At 45.0% G+C, this 17,058-nt stretch overlaps 2 protein-coding genes across 7 annotated transcripts in view; one reads left to right on the top strand and one right to left on the bottom strand.

Moving 5' to 3' along the window:
* The first annotated feature begins 681 nt into the window (after positions 1 to 681).
* Nup107 (nuclear pore complex protein Nup107) lies at positions 682 to 4,643 on the top strand. Its single transcript, XM_033467021.2, has 7 exons — positions 682 to 1,628; positions 1,713 to 2,203; positions 2,310 to 2,517; positions 2,596 to 3,449; positions 3,521 to 3,838; positions 3,910 to 4,158; positions 4,255 to 4,643. Exons 1-7 carry the CDS (start codon positions 1,109 to 1,111, stop codon positions 4,354 to 4,356), a joined length of 2,742 nt encoding a protein of 913 aa, XP_033322912.2. The 5' UTR covers positions 682 to 1,108; the 3' UTR covers positions 4,357 to 4,643.
* LOC117218597 (protein Skeletor, isoforms B/C) overlaps positions 4,539 to 17,058 on the bottom strand; it is a 109,467-nt gene continuing 96,947 nt past the window's right edge. For all 6 annotated transcript variants that reach the window (XM_033467115.2, XM_033467112.2, XM_033467114.2 and 3 more), the window contains one exon: positions 4,539 to 16,930. In XM_033467115.2, coding sequence (XP_033323006.2) covers positions 16,808 to 16,930 — 123 coding nt within the window. In that variant the 3' untranslated portion in view covers positions 4,539 to 16,807. The remainder of the gene's footprint in view (positions 16,931 to 17,058) is intronic.

Raw genomic sequence — 17,058 nt, 5'->3', positions numbered from 1 at the left:
GTAAACTAAATTTCATCGCCGAGTATTTACAGATGATTCATGCCGTTTTCTCCGTAAGAAGCTGTATTGAAAACGGCACGAATTATCTGCTCCGTAAAATATAAAAATAGCGCCACTGCGCGCAGTGGCAAAACGCTGAAACTGTTCGACGGATTACCAACGGTCGAATTTGTCCAGCAGTTTCAGCGATTTGCCACGATGTCGATTGGCGCTGTACGCACCCCTGAACGGAGCTTTGCAATTTCGCCGCAAGAGGCGCCACTGCCGCGACGTTGTCGCACATGTAGATAAAGTAAATTTTTGTTTTACCAATTTCGTTGATTTTCTATTTTATTGACAATTTCGATAGATACATCGCCACAGACCTAAGTCTGTGATTTATTAAAAACAGTTGATAAACCTCCAAAGACACGATTGTTCAAAAAGTAATAATATATTTATTAATTTAATAAATTCGAGTCGACGTATTTAAGTTGAAGATATCAAAAATTAAATTAAATTGCAAGTGTAAATTTATGTATCAAAGTTAATTAAATTATTTACACATATGTACGTATACCGCATAATGTAATTTATTCTGTAGGTATAATTTTTTTAGCAGTTTGAACGTTCGACTAATAATAATGGCTTACGATGATAATAAAATGATGAATAATAACCACCGACTAATCGGCGCTGTAGAAGCGCCGAAGAAGCCGAAAATAGCTTCGTAATTTTGCCGTTAGAAACGCCACTGTCGTCCATTTGTACTTCTTGCATTCGAATAAAAAAATATTTCAATGCCTCCCTGCTGACAGTTTTCAATTTTTACGAGCTCGAATTAAAGCCGAAGGAAAGTACTTTATAACAAATTCATTACCATTTAGAAATAACGACAATCGCATACTGAAAATTTAAATTTGCTTTCACCTGTAGTCGCATGCGAGAGAATACTGAAAAACGCGAGAGTTTCCCAACTGTCGTTTCGTGATCGTGGCAGAATTCGAAAACCGGCGGCGTGATTGTCAATGGTACACGATCTCATCACGCTTTCGTAAACAGTTCGTTCGACGAAGAAAACGAGTAGTGTTAGTTAAGTATTGCGAGACTTCGAAATTTCAGTTCGACAATGGATACCATAAATGACACGAATGAAAATTTAGATCGGTCCATTCAGATGTATAATCAGGAGAATTCTCAACGAAAATCGTTTTTGAGGTTAAGCGGGAAAAACATCACTCCCAGGAGAATATTGTTACAAAATAGTCATTTACGGAAGGATCTGGACGATTCGCAACGATTGAACGATACCAATAGTCCCAAGGTATCGAACAAATCATATTTGAGTTCGAAGATGATCAAAGGTTACGATATGCTGGACATAGACAGCTCCATAACCCTAGCACCGCATGAATTACGCGATATAATGCTAGCGTCCGAGAAGAACGAGCTCACTTTGAGGGAAATGATGGAAGACAGCAGCGCGACTGGCATAATTCTAAAAGCGAAGCAACCATGGAGGGATATTATGTCTAAATTGTATTATGATTTCCTACACAGTATACAGATGAACTTCTCGGAAACTCAGGTGTTCGACATTATCGCAGACTTCATACAGAACTGCACGGATACTTTGGACATAATGAGAGGTACGAGAAATATGCTCCGAGCACGATGCTCGTTCGATCTGTACATTCTCGACAAGACGCGTGTTAATAATTCCTTTGTTTCAGGTATGCAAGCAAAAGTGGAAACCGCGGAAGCGTCGGAGGAAGAAATTGCCTTAGAGAACGAAAGGAATACGTGGAGGCTTGTTTATTGTCTGTACCAGAATCGAATAAACAGCCTGAACTTTCCCACGACGATGGAAGATGACGCGGATGAAAATAACACCTATGTATCCGAAAAAGTTATAATAGACAACTTGTTCAAGGTGGAGAGATACATAAGAGAATATCAGTTGATAATCGACTGGCTCGAAAAGAATGCCTTGGATCAGGCAGACAAATTTCCATCCACGGAACAGTTCACCGATAAAACGCTCGCATGGGAGAACACAGTACGACAATTGCTGACTTACAAAGATAAAGACTCGATTCCATTTCGTTCGACCAGACCGTTGATATCGTCCTTAGATCCAGATGCTCCAATCAGAGAAGGTAAACCTCTTCATGATCTGGACAGGGAAGATGATGCAAGACTTGAAAAAAGAATGTTCATAGAGGTATAAGGTTCTTCGATGGAAGATTACACACAAAAACTGGAGTGGAGATTAAACGAGGAGATTTCAGAAAATTATTAACGTGTAACGGAGGTATTTTATGCAACAGGTACGCTGTGGAAGACTGGCGAAGGCACAGGCGCTCGCGGAACACTGTGGTCAACCCTGGAGAGCAGCGTGTTTGTTAGGTTGGATACCTTATCAGGATCCTAATTATAAAAATCCATTAACCGACACCAAATTACCGATCGAAGGGAATCCGAATAGAAGTCTTTGGAAGTTGTGCGCGTGGGAACTCTGCCAGGACAAACGCATAGGTAATAATTCGTGTTTCATTGTTATCCCTTAACCGATCAATTTCACGAGGAATCAATTTATGCCGTGCTCCGATTTAGGTCAATTTTATCGCGCCGTTTACGCGAGTCTTTGCGGAAACGTGCAACAAATGCTGCAAGTTGCGACCTCCTGGCAGGACGCGTTGTGGGCCCACATGAAAGCGTTATTGGACATCAAAGTGGAAAGAGAAATAAGGGATCTCGTAGTGAAGAATTTCACGAACATGCCCACAGACTATTGGAAGAACGAGTTGTCTCTGGAGGACGTTTTCAAAGACCTACACGCATCGAAGAATCCAATTATCCGTACACAAGCGAATATGCCGGATCACATGATCCAAAAGTTTCTGATACTGGACGAAATCCCCAAATTAATGGAGGAGATCGAGAGCATGATCGATCTGAAAATGTGCGACCCGCACTTTCTGCGGTTCTTGGCCCACCTGATATTCTTCTTCCGGCAAATCGGCAAGAACGTGAACGACAAAGTCGGCGATAAGGTTTTGATGGCTTACGTCCACGTTTTGATCGAGATGGACGACCCGATCCTGATCGCTTTCTACACTGCCATGCTGCCTCAGGAGTCTCAAGTGACCAATTACGCTTTCTACTTGGAGAATATAAGCGACTACGAACAGCGCAAGAAGTGTCTAACCGCGGCAGAGGACGCCAACTTGAATGTAGAAGCGATCACGAAGCTGGTGGTAGAGCGTATACGTTCGAAGGACACGGAAGTCAATGTTACCGACTTGAAGGGCGCTACAACTAGCGCCGATCTGGAAAAGATCAATGCATTGGACTGGCTGATATTCTATCAAAGCCAGCGGGAGGAGGCGTTATGGCAAACCAATGCTCTCATAAGATACTTCTTGATGAACGAGAAGATCGATACCGCGCGAAAAGCATTCAACAAGGTATACAAACGAATCCAGACAGTTTAGTAAGTTCTTTACCAGAATTAAATTTCACACGAATTTCTTTCAAGATTCCAGCCGACTCGATCGAGTCCGTCATGTCCGAGTATCCAACGATGGAGGGTACCCTAACTAATCTCACGATCACGAACAATTTATCGAAAAGAGCCTCTTCGGCGATCCGGGAGTACTTGTGTTACAAGACTTACTTGGACGCTCAGGAAGGCTTCGCGGAGTGGTTCTCTCATTACCATCACGGGAAACCCATCCCTCTGGAGGAACTAACTCCGTACGCCACCTTTACCGAAAAGGTCGCGTACGAGCACAAGAAGGCGCAGTATAACGTGGAAATGGAAAGGTGGAAGTGCACGATGCAACATCATACAAAGGTTTGTAAGAACAGAGGACGAACAAGAACACCTGAGAAAAATGAGAGGTTAAACGAACCATTTTTCCGCAGGCTGTTAAGCAATTACTGTTCAATGTTCTGTTGTTCCCCGACGGCGGTTGGCTGGTAGACACGAACAACAACGACGGCACGTGTACGCAGGAAGAAGAGTCGCGGGAGGAAGAAATGGAGAAGCTACGGCAACTTTGTATCCCGAAAATCACGCTTCTTTTACATTCGGTGATGACCGAGATGAACGAACACGCTGGATGCATTCAGTTGGCGGATATTCTTGCCTCGAAACAGCACAAGCTTTACAAGGTCTGTAACTTCGCGAGATAAAGTCTGCATATCGTGCTACCGCGGGCTTCTAGGATAATTCGACGAGTCGAATGAATAATTTTCTGCGTATTTCAGGTGTTCCAGAAGAATAGGTTGCGCGAGGTATTCAAGAAGATCTGCGAGTCCTCCTTGATTCTGATGGATCAGAAGAAGGATCCTTGGGGCTACCCGAAGTGAAGCTCTTAGAGGAATTGTAGGAATGTTAATTCCAAACGTGTACACGCAACAAGATTCGGGGTCAGAGGTCAGCACATAATCCATCGTGTCCTTTCTGTATTTAATTGTACATGAAACAGGAGATTCGGTTCGTTCTTCGCCGGATCGGAACGTCGCGAGCACCCTGTACAAAATCGCGTCTATCTTTTTTATAAAACCAGTTTATTGTCAACCACAAGAAGTGAATATAAAATTTGATACAATGTTCAATAATTCATAATCATAATATATTATATACCTCATGATTATTTAGATGCTCCTTTTTTTTACCCAATCGTTAATAAATGTAGCGCTGTCGAAGCTGTAGATTCAAAACGCGTGGAGAAACATTCGCAGAGAAAAGGAAAACTCAGGTGTAAAGGAGTAGGAGGAGGATCAGAGTGATGGGAGGGGGGAGACAATGAACGATTATAATTATCCTGAGATACTTTCCCATTGGAGAATCAATTAATTCGTCGTGACTCCACGACTGTTAAACAGTAACCGCATGCTAATTTCTTGCCGTACATAGTTATCCTTCGGACGTGGGTCTGCATACAATGGATAGATACGTACAAACTCCGATCGAAATCATTGGAAGGTATTCAAAGGAAATCACGATAGACGAAGAACAAAGGTGTGTTCATGATGCGTGGCGTACATTGGAGTTTCAATCGACGGGGCCGCTCTTCGATAACGGGCTTCTCGCATTCTTTTTCAAGCGCATCGTTAGCACGCATAGATTATATATTAATTATACATAATAATAATACATTATTATTATGTATTATTACATTATTATTAATACAATTATACATAATAATAAGTATACATTATGTATTATATATTAATTTAATAATTATAAACGAATTGAAATTGAACATTCGTTATCTAAAGATTCGACGAGGCTTCTATTTGGAAATAAATTCTTTCATTCGTTATTGTTGTCGCTGTTTTTTAATCGTACCAGGAAAATACCGAATAATAATAATAATAAATAACTGAAAAATCTTTTCTTCTTACAATATTTACTCTTGCATCGTAATCAAACCTTTCGCGTTAAAATTTCCTTTGAAATTAGAATGGTTCGCTCTAACTAATAACGAGCGTGTCTACTCTTGTTTCTTCGGGTGAAAGAAATCTAGACGCGCGTAACCGGCTGCGAGAATATCGGCTTTCCAATCGCGTTTACGCGAAGAAAATGTCCCGCGGTCGTCGTCCGACGAGCGTCCCCGTTTTCCTAATCGTCTATTTTCCCAGGGGGGGTTAATGATGCTTTTGCTGGCGAGAGCAGTCTTTTTTATATTCTTTTTCCCATTATATTTATGTTTATACCTCGTACCGTAACTTCGTGCTTCGTTTAATATGTGCAGGACACGCGCTCGCGTCCCTCTCTCTGTGCGGCTTTGATGCGTACTCGTATGCGTGTTCTCGTTTTTTTCCCTCGTTCGCTTCTCGAAAGACAAAGATATTCGTGATCTCGACGCCACAAAGCGCGAACGTTTGCCGTTTATTGTGCACATTATAATAGACTATATACGAAGGAAATGAACGCCTCGCGCGGAAACCGGCTGGCCGCCGAAGTTTCCTCGTTCCGAAAACGAAGGAAACGACCGAGCGAACCGATGGCTCGCCGGCTCGTTTTAAATCGACTTTCTCGCGCGCAATTGTCCGGTTGAACGTCAACGTCGCGGAAACGCTCGAATAAACCAGGGAAATGAAAACGGGAAACACATTCTCGGGACGCGTTCGCCCGAACTGCCTCCTCCTTTTGCTTCGGGGCTCTCGGTTCAACGGGAGTTCGATTGGGTTTTCTTTTTTTTCAGGCGATGTTCCACGGAAATCGTCGAACAAACACCCTCAGAGACACGCATACTCTCTCTCTCTCTCTCTCTCTCTCTCTCTCTCTCTCTCTCTCTCTCTCTCTCTCTCTCTCTCTCTCTCTCTCTCTCTCTCTCTCTCTCTCTCTCTCTCTCTCTCTAGTCACTTAGAAAAGCTATTTTGAAATCTTACTCAAACTTGAGCTTGGATCTTGAATATTTAAGCGAAACCTAAGAGCTCCGGATCCAATGTTAACGCGTTATGTTTCATAGACGGTTCTGCTCGCTTCGCGAAACCGCGACACGGTTGGCCGATCGATTCGATCGTCCGCAACGATCCAGACGCGTCCGGCGCTTATCTCGAATTTTCGTGAAATTTTTATCCCGATAACGTCCCATCGTTTGTTTCCAAAACAAAGATTTTCACCCCGTAAATCGGCGAGAATAATCCGCATCGATGTTCTCGCGAACGCGCGAGCGTCTAGATCGAGCGTGCGATCGATCGAACGATTCCTCTCCGTTGTAGGGAAACAACGATCGAAGCTTCTTAACCAGTTAACTGTGTTCGACGAGTATACTCGTCGCGCGTAAGAAGTAGCGACCATTGGCTATTTAAATTGTAATTTTAAGGAAAGCAAAAACATATTCTCAAATTTCAAGACGTTCAGAATATTTTGAGGCGAATCCTGCGCGAAGTTGTTTACATTGTTATAAAAATAAAATTAGAAAAGAATCACGGTATCGGTGTTCGACGTGCGAAGTGTCATTATACATTGTTCCTTGCTTTGCTAAATACCGCTCCCTCTACAGTAGTAATTTGAATTTTTAACTTTTACAAGTATTCGATTATTCCTGAGTTTTTCGTTTATTATGTATATGGTCTATGTTGACGTCAAGCGAATAAGTAAATATTAGTAATAAAATTGTTAATTTTATCAAATAGACCCGTCTTTTCGATCCAATATTTTAACAGCGACACTTACATTGTATTTGACGAGTATACTCGTCGCTTGATTCTCGCGACACATATAGGTGCGCGTTCTAAAAAGGAGGCGCCACAGCTAACTGGTTAAAAGTTACCCCGAGTTTCTATGCGAACGAGCCGCGAGGCTCGAAGAATCGCGACTTGGTGTTCTAAGATCTGCCGGTTTCGATTCCGATCTCCGAACATTTCTGGGAGAAATTACTGAGGGACAATTGGAGAGAATTTACCGTACACCCGAAACACGCGATCCTCGGACACGAAGTGCTGCCTCGGGCCGCGGCTCGTAACATTTTCTTTCCCGTATTGAAGTAACACGAAATGGAGTATTCGCGTTTCCTTTGATGCGATTCAATCTCGTCGTAACTGGTTGTTACAACGTTGTTCTCAACTGGTTAAGAAGCCGGCGCGTCTCGTCCCGCGGGTTCGCGAAACGAGCGTTTGTCGAACATCGTTTCTCGATCCGGGGAAGATCGTTGTTCGAAAAACGAACGAAAAAAGGAGGAAATGGAAAGGACGACACGTGCAACGATATACACACACAGACACACGTGACCGGAAACGCAGCATGCTGCAACGACGTCGTAATTCGAGCTCGTATACATCTTTGTATGCAGTCAGCAGGTTCACGATCCCGTCGAGCGATCGATGGATCGTCGACGGCGCGTGCTTCCCGGGGCCCGAGAACGAGCGACGCCGCGCCGATCTTTCTCGTTACATCTCTTCTCGTTGGTATCTCGCGCTCGTCGGCTTCTCGGACCGGGAAACGCCGGACAGACGCGCGCGCAAACACACAAGGATCCCGACGATCGAGCGTTGTGACTTTTACAGTAATACGAGTACACGATTAATAGAATTATCTTGTTGATTAACCTAGTCTAACACGTAAACGTTGAAAAAAACGGTTGACAATTGTTTATCGTTCTCGATAAGTGACTACGATTTATTATTTTTCTCCTTATTCGCCGTTTAGTTCGCCGCGAGAGCTTGATAAATTCGCCGTAACTCACCCCTTGCCCCCTCAGACTTTTCATCGTTGCCTCTCCGTCCGACACCGCGTTCTCCCATTCACGGTTACGATTATTTTCTTCTTCGAACACGCGCTCTTCCTTCTCTTCTTCATCGGCCGCCCCTTCTTCCTCTCTTCCTTGCTTCGTTTCGCAATCGTTTCTTCGCGTTAGCTCGCCGCGCAACTAAGTTATTCGCTACAGGATACTTTCTAAATCGCTAATGGGCGCGTCAGCGTGTTCGGAAACGATTTATCTACGGATATTTTGGAAATGGTACTCGTGGACTCCTCCCCTTCGGCTCCTCGCACTCGCGTCCGACCACGAACGGACCGATTCTTACATTTCTCGGTTAATTAACCGCTTCGACCGACGTTTCGTCGATCCACGAGCGACAGGAATTTTGTCTTCCGCGTTGAAATCGCTCTCCAACCAGCCGGCGCCTTCTCTAGGACACGACAAGTCGTCGAAGCGTCGACGTTTCGCGGCTTCCGGCTCGCTTTTCTCGGTCTACGCGCTTCTATCCGTCTCCCGCGCGTGCCCCAGCGGCGTCCTTTAAAATATACAACCTCGACACTGTTAACGCAACTCAGGACGGTCTATCGTAACAAATAAGTGTACTTATCGTGTATCCGTTTTGTACATGATTTCACTTTCGAGCGTTCTGCGCGCCACGCCGACGCCGCTGGAGTTCGCTTCTGTACATTCTTCTCCCGAACGAACGCGGCAACGGTAAGCCTCGGAACTCTCCTCTCGACGCAGATTTCTGCACGTTCGAGAGCTTCGGTTCGCGAATAGGAGAGCGTTGGGTCCGCTGGAAAATACCGTCCATCGACCGTCGTCGTTTCATCGACTTTTTCCACCCGCTCGACGAATCCGGTAATTCGTTTGTTAGCGCCAACGGTGCACAGGAAATATATATATGATAAGAGGAAAAATTCATGGTACGATGGATCGAGAATATTTTCGAGAAAATGTGCCGAGCGTGGTTTAAATCGCAAGCTGGATAGCACTTTCCGGTAGACCCCATGGAAAACAACGAATAGGCGAAGGTGTTCTTTCACGACGGTGAAAGAGATATCCGTGCATATAGTAATGTCTCTCTAATTGACACCCAGATTGACCACAGAAATGGACAATTTGGGAAGGGGAGATACGATTGTTCGAGCCTTGCGGTTTATTTTTATAGCTATAAATTGTCCACAATTATAAATACGAGCCGCAAGACTCCAATAATTGTACCTCGTCTTCCCAAGTTGTCAATTTTTGTTTCCAAGCTGAGGATTCCAAGTTCAGGATTCCAAGCTCAGGATTCCAAGCTGAGTATTACAAACTCAGGATTCCAAGCTCAAGATTCCAAGCTCAGAATTCCAAGCTCAAGATTCCAAGCTCAAAATTCCAAGCTCAGGATTCCAAGTTGAGGATTCCAAGCTCAGAATTCCAAGCTCAGAATTCCAAGCTGAGGATTCCAAGTTGAGGATTCCAAGCTCAGAATTCCAAGCTCAGAATTCCAAGCTCAGAATTCCAAGCTCAAGATTCCAAGCTCAGGATTCCAAGCTTAGGATTCCAAGCTGAGGATTTCAAGCTGAGGATTCCAAGCTCAGAATTCCAAGCTGAGGATTCCAAGCTGAGGATTCCAAGCTCAGAATTCCAAGCTCAGGATTCCAAGCCGAAGATTCCAAGCTCAGGATTCCAAGCGGAGGATTCTCTTCCCAAGGAGGAGATCTGTTCCCAAATTATCCAATTTAGTGGACAATCTGAGCGTCGGTAAGGGAGACATTACTGTACGCATCTCCGTGGATAATGGCATGACTCGGAGGACCGACGCAGTTCTCGTGTCCTCGCGTTTCCCCGAGCTTGCCGGTGCAAGGAGCCGAAGCACCGATGCGACAAATCCCTACTCGCCATCCACGCCGTGCTCGTAAAGTGTGAAAATATATTTTACCAGAAGGACAAGATTCAGAAAGATATTCAGTTTAAAAGTCTCCGAGTATCTCTACGGTTATCGTTGAAACGAGACGATCTTCGTCGTACATGCATATTGACAGTGTTATACAATCGGTTCGATTTGATCGACGCATCCGCGGGAACGCGGATCGTCTCCTTAAGACGTTCGTCATCGACCGAAAATCCTCCGTTCTCCGTTCCACGCAATCGTTCCTCTCACGATCGTCCGCCGCGATCGTGCAACGGCCTCGATGTTTCGATCTTCCGATATACATTCGTAAGACGGCCTTCGGGGGAAATCGGAACGGCGCCGATCTCGAGGACGCGCGCGTCCTCCGCTCGCTCGATCGAGACTTAATTAGTCGCCGCTGTTCTTTCGTTCGGAGAACGTTCCCACTTCCGGGGTCACCTTAAGATAGGGATATGTTCGATGGGGATATGTCTGCGTCGAGAAAGCGATTCGATATGAACGGAACGGCCGAGGTCGAGCCTCCGAACTCCTCGAGACGCCGATAAAATGGCGTCCGAACCCTTCGGAATCTTTTACGAAAATCGAACACACGGGGACCTCGAGATGCCGACAAAATGGCATCCGAACTCTTTGGAATCTTCTGCGAGAATCGGACGCACGGGGACCTCGAGATGCCGACAAAATGGCGCCCGGACCCTTCGGAATCTTTTGCGAGAATCAGACACGCGGGTACCTCGAGCGATCTAAACTGATTCCGATAACTTTGACCAATTTCTGCGAGGGTACGGAAACTCGTAGATTCAATTTTATAACTATCTAATTTTAGGAAACTGCTTCGGCCCGCGGAGAGGGCACTGGCTCGACGAGGAACGTTCTCGCGAGACAATTTCGACAGCCGGGCCGAGGTTCGAGCGCCGAGGACACGGAATTAGATTCGATTTTCCTCGGATCTGTACGCGCGACCCGGAGATCGGCGCGTTCGAAGGAATTTACATGAAACGCTACCTGGGCCTTAACTACCACACGAGACACAAAGTGGAAAAATTCATCCGACGATCCGTGGACCGATCCGGGTCGATCGGCGCCTCGGTCGATCTTTCGCGCGCACTCATCCCGTCTCCCTTGTCATTCTTTGATCGATGGATCGCGCATCATCCGGTCTCTTTATGAAACAAAAATTTACGCATTGCCGCGCCTCGCTTTCGCACTGATTTTCAAAGCGAACGACGTTTTGATTCGTCGAAATGGCAAACGCTTGAATTTAATCGAATCGTTCATCCGTTGAAGATTTACAAAATTAAAGGGCGAACAAGAAGTGCGGAATAATACAATCGATCGGCTCGATCTGCTTTGGCAATCAGCGCGACACGAGTGTACGAGAAAAGATCCGAGATTCAAAGAGACTCGAATAATTGTACCTCGTCTTCCCAAGTTGTCAATTTTTGTTTCCAAGCTGAGGATTTCAAGCTGAGGATTCCAAGCTCAGAATTCCAAGCTGAGGATTTCAAGCTGAGGATTACAAGCTCAGGATTCCAAGTTCAGAATTCCAAGCTCAGGATTCCAAGCTCAGGATTCCAAGCTAAGGATTCCAAGCTCAGAATTCCAAGCTCAGGATTCCAAGCAGAGGATTCCAAGCTCAAGATTTCCAGCTCAGAATTCCAAGCTGAGGATTTCAAGCTCAGAATTCCAAGCTCAGGATTCCAAGCTGAGGATTCCAAGCTCAGAATTCCAAGCTCAGGATTCCAAGCAGAGGATTCCAAGCTCAGAATTCCAAGCTGAGGATTCCAAGCTCAGAATTCCAAGCTCAGGATTCCAAGCTCAGAATTCCAAGCTTAGAATTCCAAGCTGAGGATTCCAAGCTCAGTATTGCAAGCTGAGAATTCCAAGCTGAGGATTCCAAGTTCAGGATTCCAAGCTGAGGATTACAAGCTCAGAATTCTAAGCTCAGAATTCCAAGCTCAGGATTCCAATCTGAGGATTACAAGCTCAGGATTCCAAGCTCAAGATTCCAAGCTGAGGATTCCAAGCTCAGAATTCCAAGCTGTGGATTCCAAGCGGAGGATTCCATGCTCAGAATTCCAAGTTCAGGATTCCAAGCTCAGAATTCCAAGCTCAGAATTCTAAGCTCAGAATTCCAAGCTCAAGATTCCAAGCTCAGGATTTCAAGTGCAGAATTCCAAGCTCAGGATTCCAAGCCCAAAATTTCAAGCTCAGAATTCCAAGCTCAGGATTCCAAGCTGAGGATTCCAAGCTGAGGATTCCAAGCTCAGAATTCCAAGCTGAGGATTCCAAGCTGAGGATTTCAAGCAGAGGATTCCAAGCTCAGAATTCCAAGCTCAGGATTCCAAGCTGAGGATTACAAGCTCAGGATTCCAAGCTCAAGATTCCAAGCTGAGGATTCCAAGCTCAGAATTCCAAGCTGAGGATTTCAAGCAGAGGATTTCAAGCAGAGGATTTCAAGCAGAGGATTCCAAGCTCAGAATTCCAAGCTCAGGATTCCAAGCTGAGGATTACAAGCTGAGGATTACAAGCTCAAGAGATTCAAAGATCCGGATCTCGGAACCAGGATCCAGGATCCATCGATCGCGCACACCGAAAACAAAGTATCTTTACCGACGATTACGCTATTATTTGCTCCTTAACTGCTAACAACTCGAGGGACTTGTAGCCGGGCTGCTCCGCGGTGGTCCGAGCGAACGATCCGATCGCTTGCTATCCTACTAGAGTGAAAAACGAGAGACAGTCGGAGAGAAAGATAGCGAAACAGGTAGAAGGGTAAATAGGACGAGAGATAGAAAGATATACAACTTTACGTTACTACCTACGATCCTCGAGCTCCGTTCCGTTTGTATATCTGTACATTCGTATTACAATTAGTATTTAACTTATCAAGGATACACGAGCCCTCCTCCCTTTACTTTTTGTACACTTGTACCTCGAATAATTGATCCGTACAGAGAGATCTCTCGGTTCGCCTTGGAAAGCCTCGAGATCCGTATCATCCGACAAACTTCGCGCCGGCCGCGCGCTACGTCGCCCCGGCCTCGTTTGTACTTAAAGGAATTGAGTACAGTTATTGTCCGATTAATCTAAAAACTGGGCAACGGCGAGCCGCGTCCCCCGCGATCGTTCTCGCGCGATCCGCGGGCTCCTCGCGATCGAGAAGCGCGTTTCCAGCGACGGACCGATCGGTCCTCGGAGCCCCGGGCTCTCGCCGAACTACGCTCCGCCGGCCCGAGAAAAAATATAGAATTCTTTCCTATCATGCAAATAGATTTAATATATATATATATGTATAATATTAACTCGGTATTTATTGTCCGAACAGCGTCGACGATTTCGCTTACACGATTATTGTCCTAGAAGTGAACTCTCCCGAAAAAACTGGCTGGCGGAAAGAAAGCCAGCCGCGACCGGTCCGCCCGATCCCGCGCGAGCAGCCCTCCCGAACGTCCAGTCCGGCAAGTCGGTAACTCTTTTTTATTATTGTCGTCCACAGAAGTAGGAGTTTGAATCCGCTTACGTGCTAGAAACTCCCCGACTCGCTTCGCGAAAGGAAACGGAACGCGGACCGGACCAAAGGGAAGCGGAAGAGGGGTTTGCCGGAACCGGGTGCAGAGGAGCGGAAAAACATAAACCGGACGAGCCGTGTTCCCTCGCAACGGCCGCGTACCCTAAATCGCGGACAAGGAAAAACAGTTGTTCGATCCCCTTGGAGAATCGCCGTCGAGCGTATCCCAGCCCCGATTTCGACCGGGATCCAGATGTCACGCCGACATCGAGCAAACCGTCCTCGCTTATTGTCGCTCGGTTTGTTTAACGGGTGGTGCCGAAGCTGTTCCGGTTAGGCGACAGTGTACTCGTCGCTCGCAGGATTCGAGTTATTCTTGCATCAAAGTCCGAAGACTTGCGATTTTGAGTTTAATAAACGTCGAATGCCACGGGGGTCACCGGTGACCCGCACTTAACTTGGCGGTGACGCCACGGGGGCCACCGGTGACCGGCGCGCCCACCTTGATAGAAATATATATATATATATATATATATATATATATATATATATATATATATATATATATATATATATATTTTAAAACAATTAATATATTATAATATATATAATATAATATAATATATCAAATAATTTAAAAAAAATTTGTATTATTACCATCGTCGATTCAAACAGTGACCCCTGTCGCAATTAACATGTCGAACATGGTTATACACTGTAACTTATCTGTGGCAGATAATATTTCAACATTATATGTATCGCACAAAAGAGAATTCATCGTGGCGCCACGGACAATTTCTGTAAAACCGGCGTGGCATTCAACGTGTTAAAAAGTGTAGCCGGTCGTAAAAGGATCTATGAAAAATGTGTACGTTCCAGAAGATCGATACGAAAGAGTCTCAAAATTAATTGGAATCGTGGAGGTTTTTGGCTTCGAATTGCTCCAAGTTCGCTGGTTCGATTTTTCACTGTTTTGCGAAAATAAGTAGCGCGAAAGGAACGCGTCGTATCGAAGGAACAAAGCGATAGAAATGTCCTCCAGCGACGAGTATAACGGCTAGCCGGCAAATGGCATAATTTTCCAAGTTCCTCTCTCTCTATATATATATATGTATACACGTACCTCTCATGTTTATGCATGTATGTTTAACATATGTATGTATGTATATATATATATTTATACATTTATATGTAATGTATATGTTATGTATGCATATGTAGTTAAATACAGACTGGTCTTCGTGCGATAAGCAATCGGAATTGCGAAGAATTTTTCGCTGCTGAAAATTTTGAGGATACCCCGTCACTTAGAATCTGGACGTACCGGAAGTTAGCGAGAATATAATCCTCGACAAAGAGGTCCGCGGACCCCTTTCCTCCTGGACTGATTATGTATTTCTCTGATTTCTTGGTTGCACGTCCGTCGTTCCTCGCGTTTTCCTCGAATCGACCTTATTACAGCGATCCTTCGTCTACGAACTTCAACACGATTTCTTAAATATTGCTTCTTCTCATTGACCGGATATCGTCGAATCGCGTCCCGGAGCGCAGATAAGGGCACAGGATCGATTCTACGAACAGAGGGCCGAGTCGTTGAAAATAATGATACACGCGATCGAACGAAAGGTGCGAACAGTTTCATCGCCGTGCCCGTCTCTGGCCCGCGGGTTCTACGTTCAACGTTCTTGAACGTTCTAATCGCGCGATCGTTATTAAAATTTGTCACGCGAACGGACCAGTTCCTAAGTACTCGAGGGGCATCGCCTGTCCGAGTGGCTCCTAATTCGTGTAATTAAACAAGTTTCATTATCTGTACCCAAGGCACATTTTATACTTTCATTCCGTTTTAGGAAGGTCCACTCTATAGTATGTACATATTATAGCATTGTTACACGTACAAGGGGAATAGTTCGCAACTGTGTCACCCTCGGCTCGCGCACGGTACCGAGCATAATTCGTACGACCCAAGTGCCAGCGGTTTTCTAAAATCGTGATCTGTGCAGAGGCAAATCGTGTTCCGACTGCCGAAACGTTCGTCGATCCACGAGATGGTTCGTTCGAACGTGGTTAAATTTCTCTAGGCGGGGTGATCGAATACTTTGAACCGCCCCCAATGAATACTTTCTATCGATATGGTTACGATCGGTACCGTGTGCCGCAAGATCCGCGGCGTTGTACATGATTCTCTCGTTTCACTCAACGATTCCCTCGCTCTCGTCGTTCTCACGCTACCCTACGTATTATTGTCAAGTCGACAGCATTTATATAAATGTATACCTTAATGGCTACTCGATTTTTAAAGTTACGTTATATTCGACTGTAGCTTTGTGCAAAATTTACATTGTACATCACGTACCGTCGACGAGCGGCTCGATTCGGCCGCGCGCGACACCGTTTCTCCCCCGCGACGACCGTGACATCGACACCCCCCGTCCCACCCTCCCCCCCGCGAACCCCTGAACGACATTATTGTCAAATTACTTTCGAACTGTTCCTGATTCCGTTTATTGTCAGCAACCTCCATCGTTCCCGTTCTTTTCTTCTCTCTCTCTCTCTCTCGCGCGCCCCACGTCAGTCCCTTAAAATGTACTTAAACGTTAAAAATCACTTCTCGGATTCTGGTTTCACTCGGTGCGCTTGAAACATGCGTACTTGTTATCGTTACTGTATCGTATGCACTTGTATGCACACACATACATATATATATATATATATATATGTATAGATTTATATGTATGTATCCGTATATGTATATATATATAATATGTATATATAAATATACATATACATATGTATATCATATAATACGAAATATTGAATCTGATAGATCTTAAAAATATTCTGCTAATCTTCTCTTACCGTTAGATTAAACCTTACGAGCTAAGTACTTTCTTACAACCTTGTATCGTTTGATCAATCCAGAGCTGGTAATCGCGTTCCCGATTTTTTTCTCCCTTTTTCTGTGTTTTCTCTTCTTTTCTTCTTATCTTCTTCCCTCCTTTCCATCCGTCTCTTTCTCTTCTTAGTTGTCTCCTGCTAATTTGTTATCACCGTTGTTGCGTGTCAGGCGAGAGCATCCCCCGGTCGCATTTGTTTCTCTTATCTGTTCGCCACCCCCGCGTCCCGACAATTCCCCCAATTCGCCATCCCTCTCCTCTCGCGGGACTCTGTCTCGCATCCGGATCGTCAATGAATTCATCTGAGGAGATTCAAGAGACCGAGAACCAACGATACGACGACCATCGATGCTATCGGCAGCGACGTGGACACGCCGCCGATTACATTTATCTTCCAGCCCATGTTCCTGTGCGAGTAGCACTGGTGGAAGAAACATTAATTAATTAAAAATAAGTCGATACACATATTTGCACGATTTCCGTTGGATTCGCAGAAGATAACGACTAAGATCCTTTAACCCTTGTCACTCCAATTATCTAGGCTCCAAT

This window comes from Megalopta genalis, chromosome 7 (genome assembly GCF_051020955.1).
Source record: "Megalopta genalis isolate 19385.01 chromosome 7, iyMegGena1_principal, whole genome shotgun sequence".
NCBI classification, from domain to species: domain Eukaryota; kingdom Metazoa; phylum Arthropoda; class Insecta; order Hymenoptera; family Halictidae; genus Megalopta; species Megalopta genalis.
This window is presented reverse-complemented; position numbering and strand designations above follow the sequence as displayed.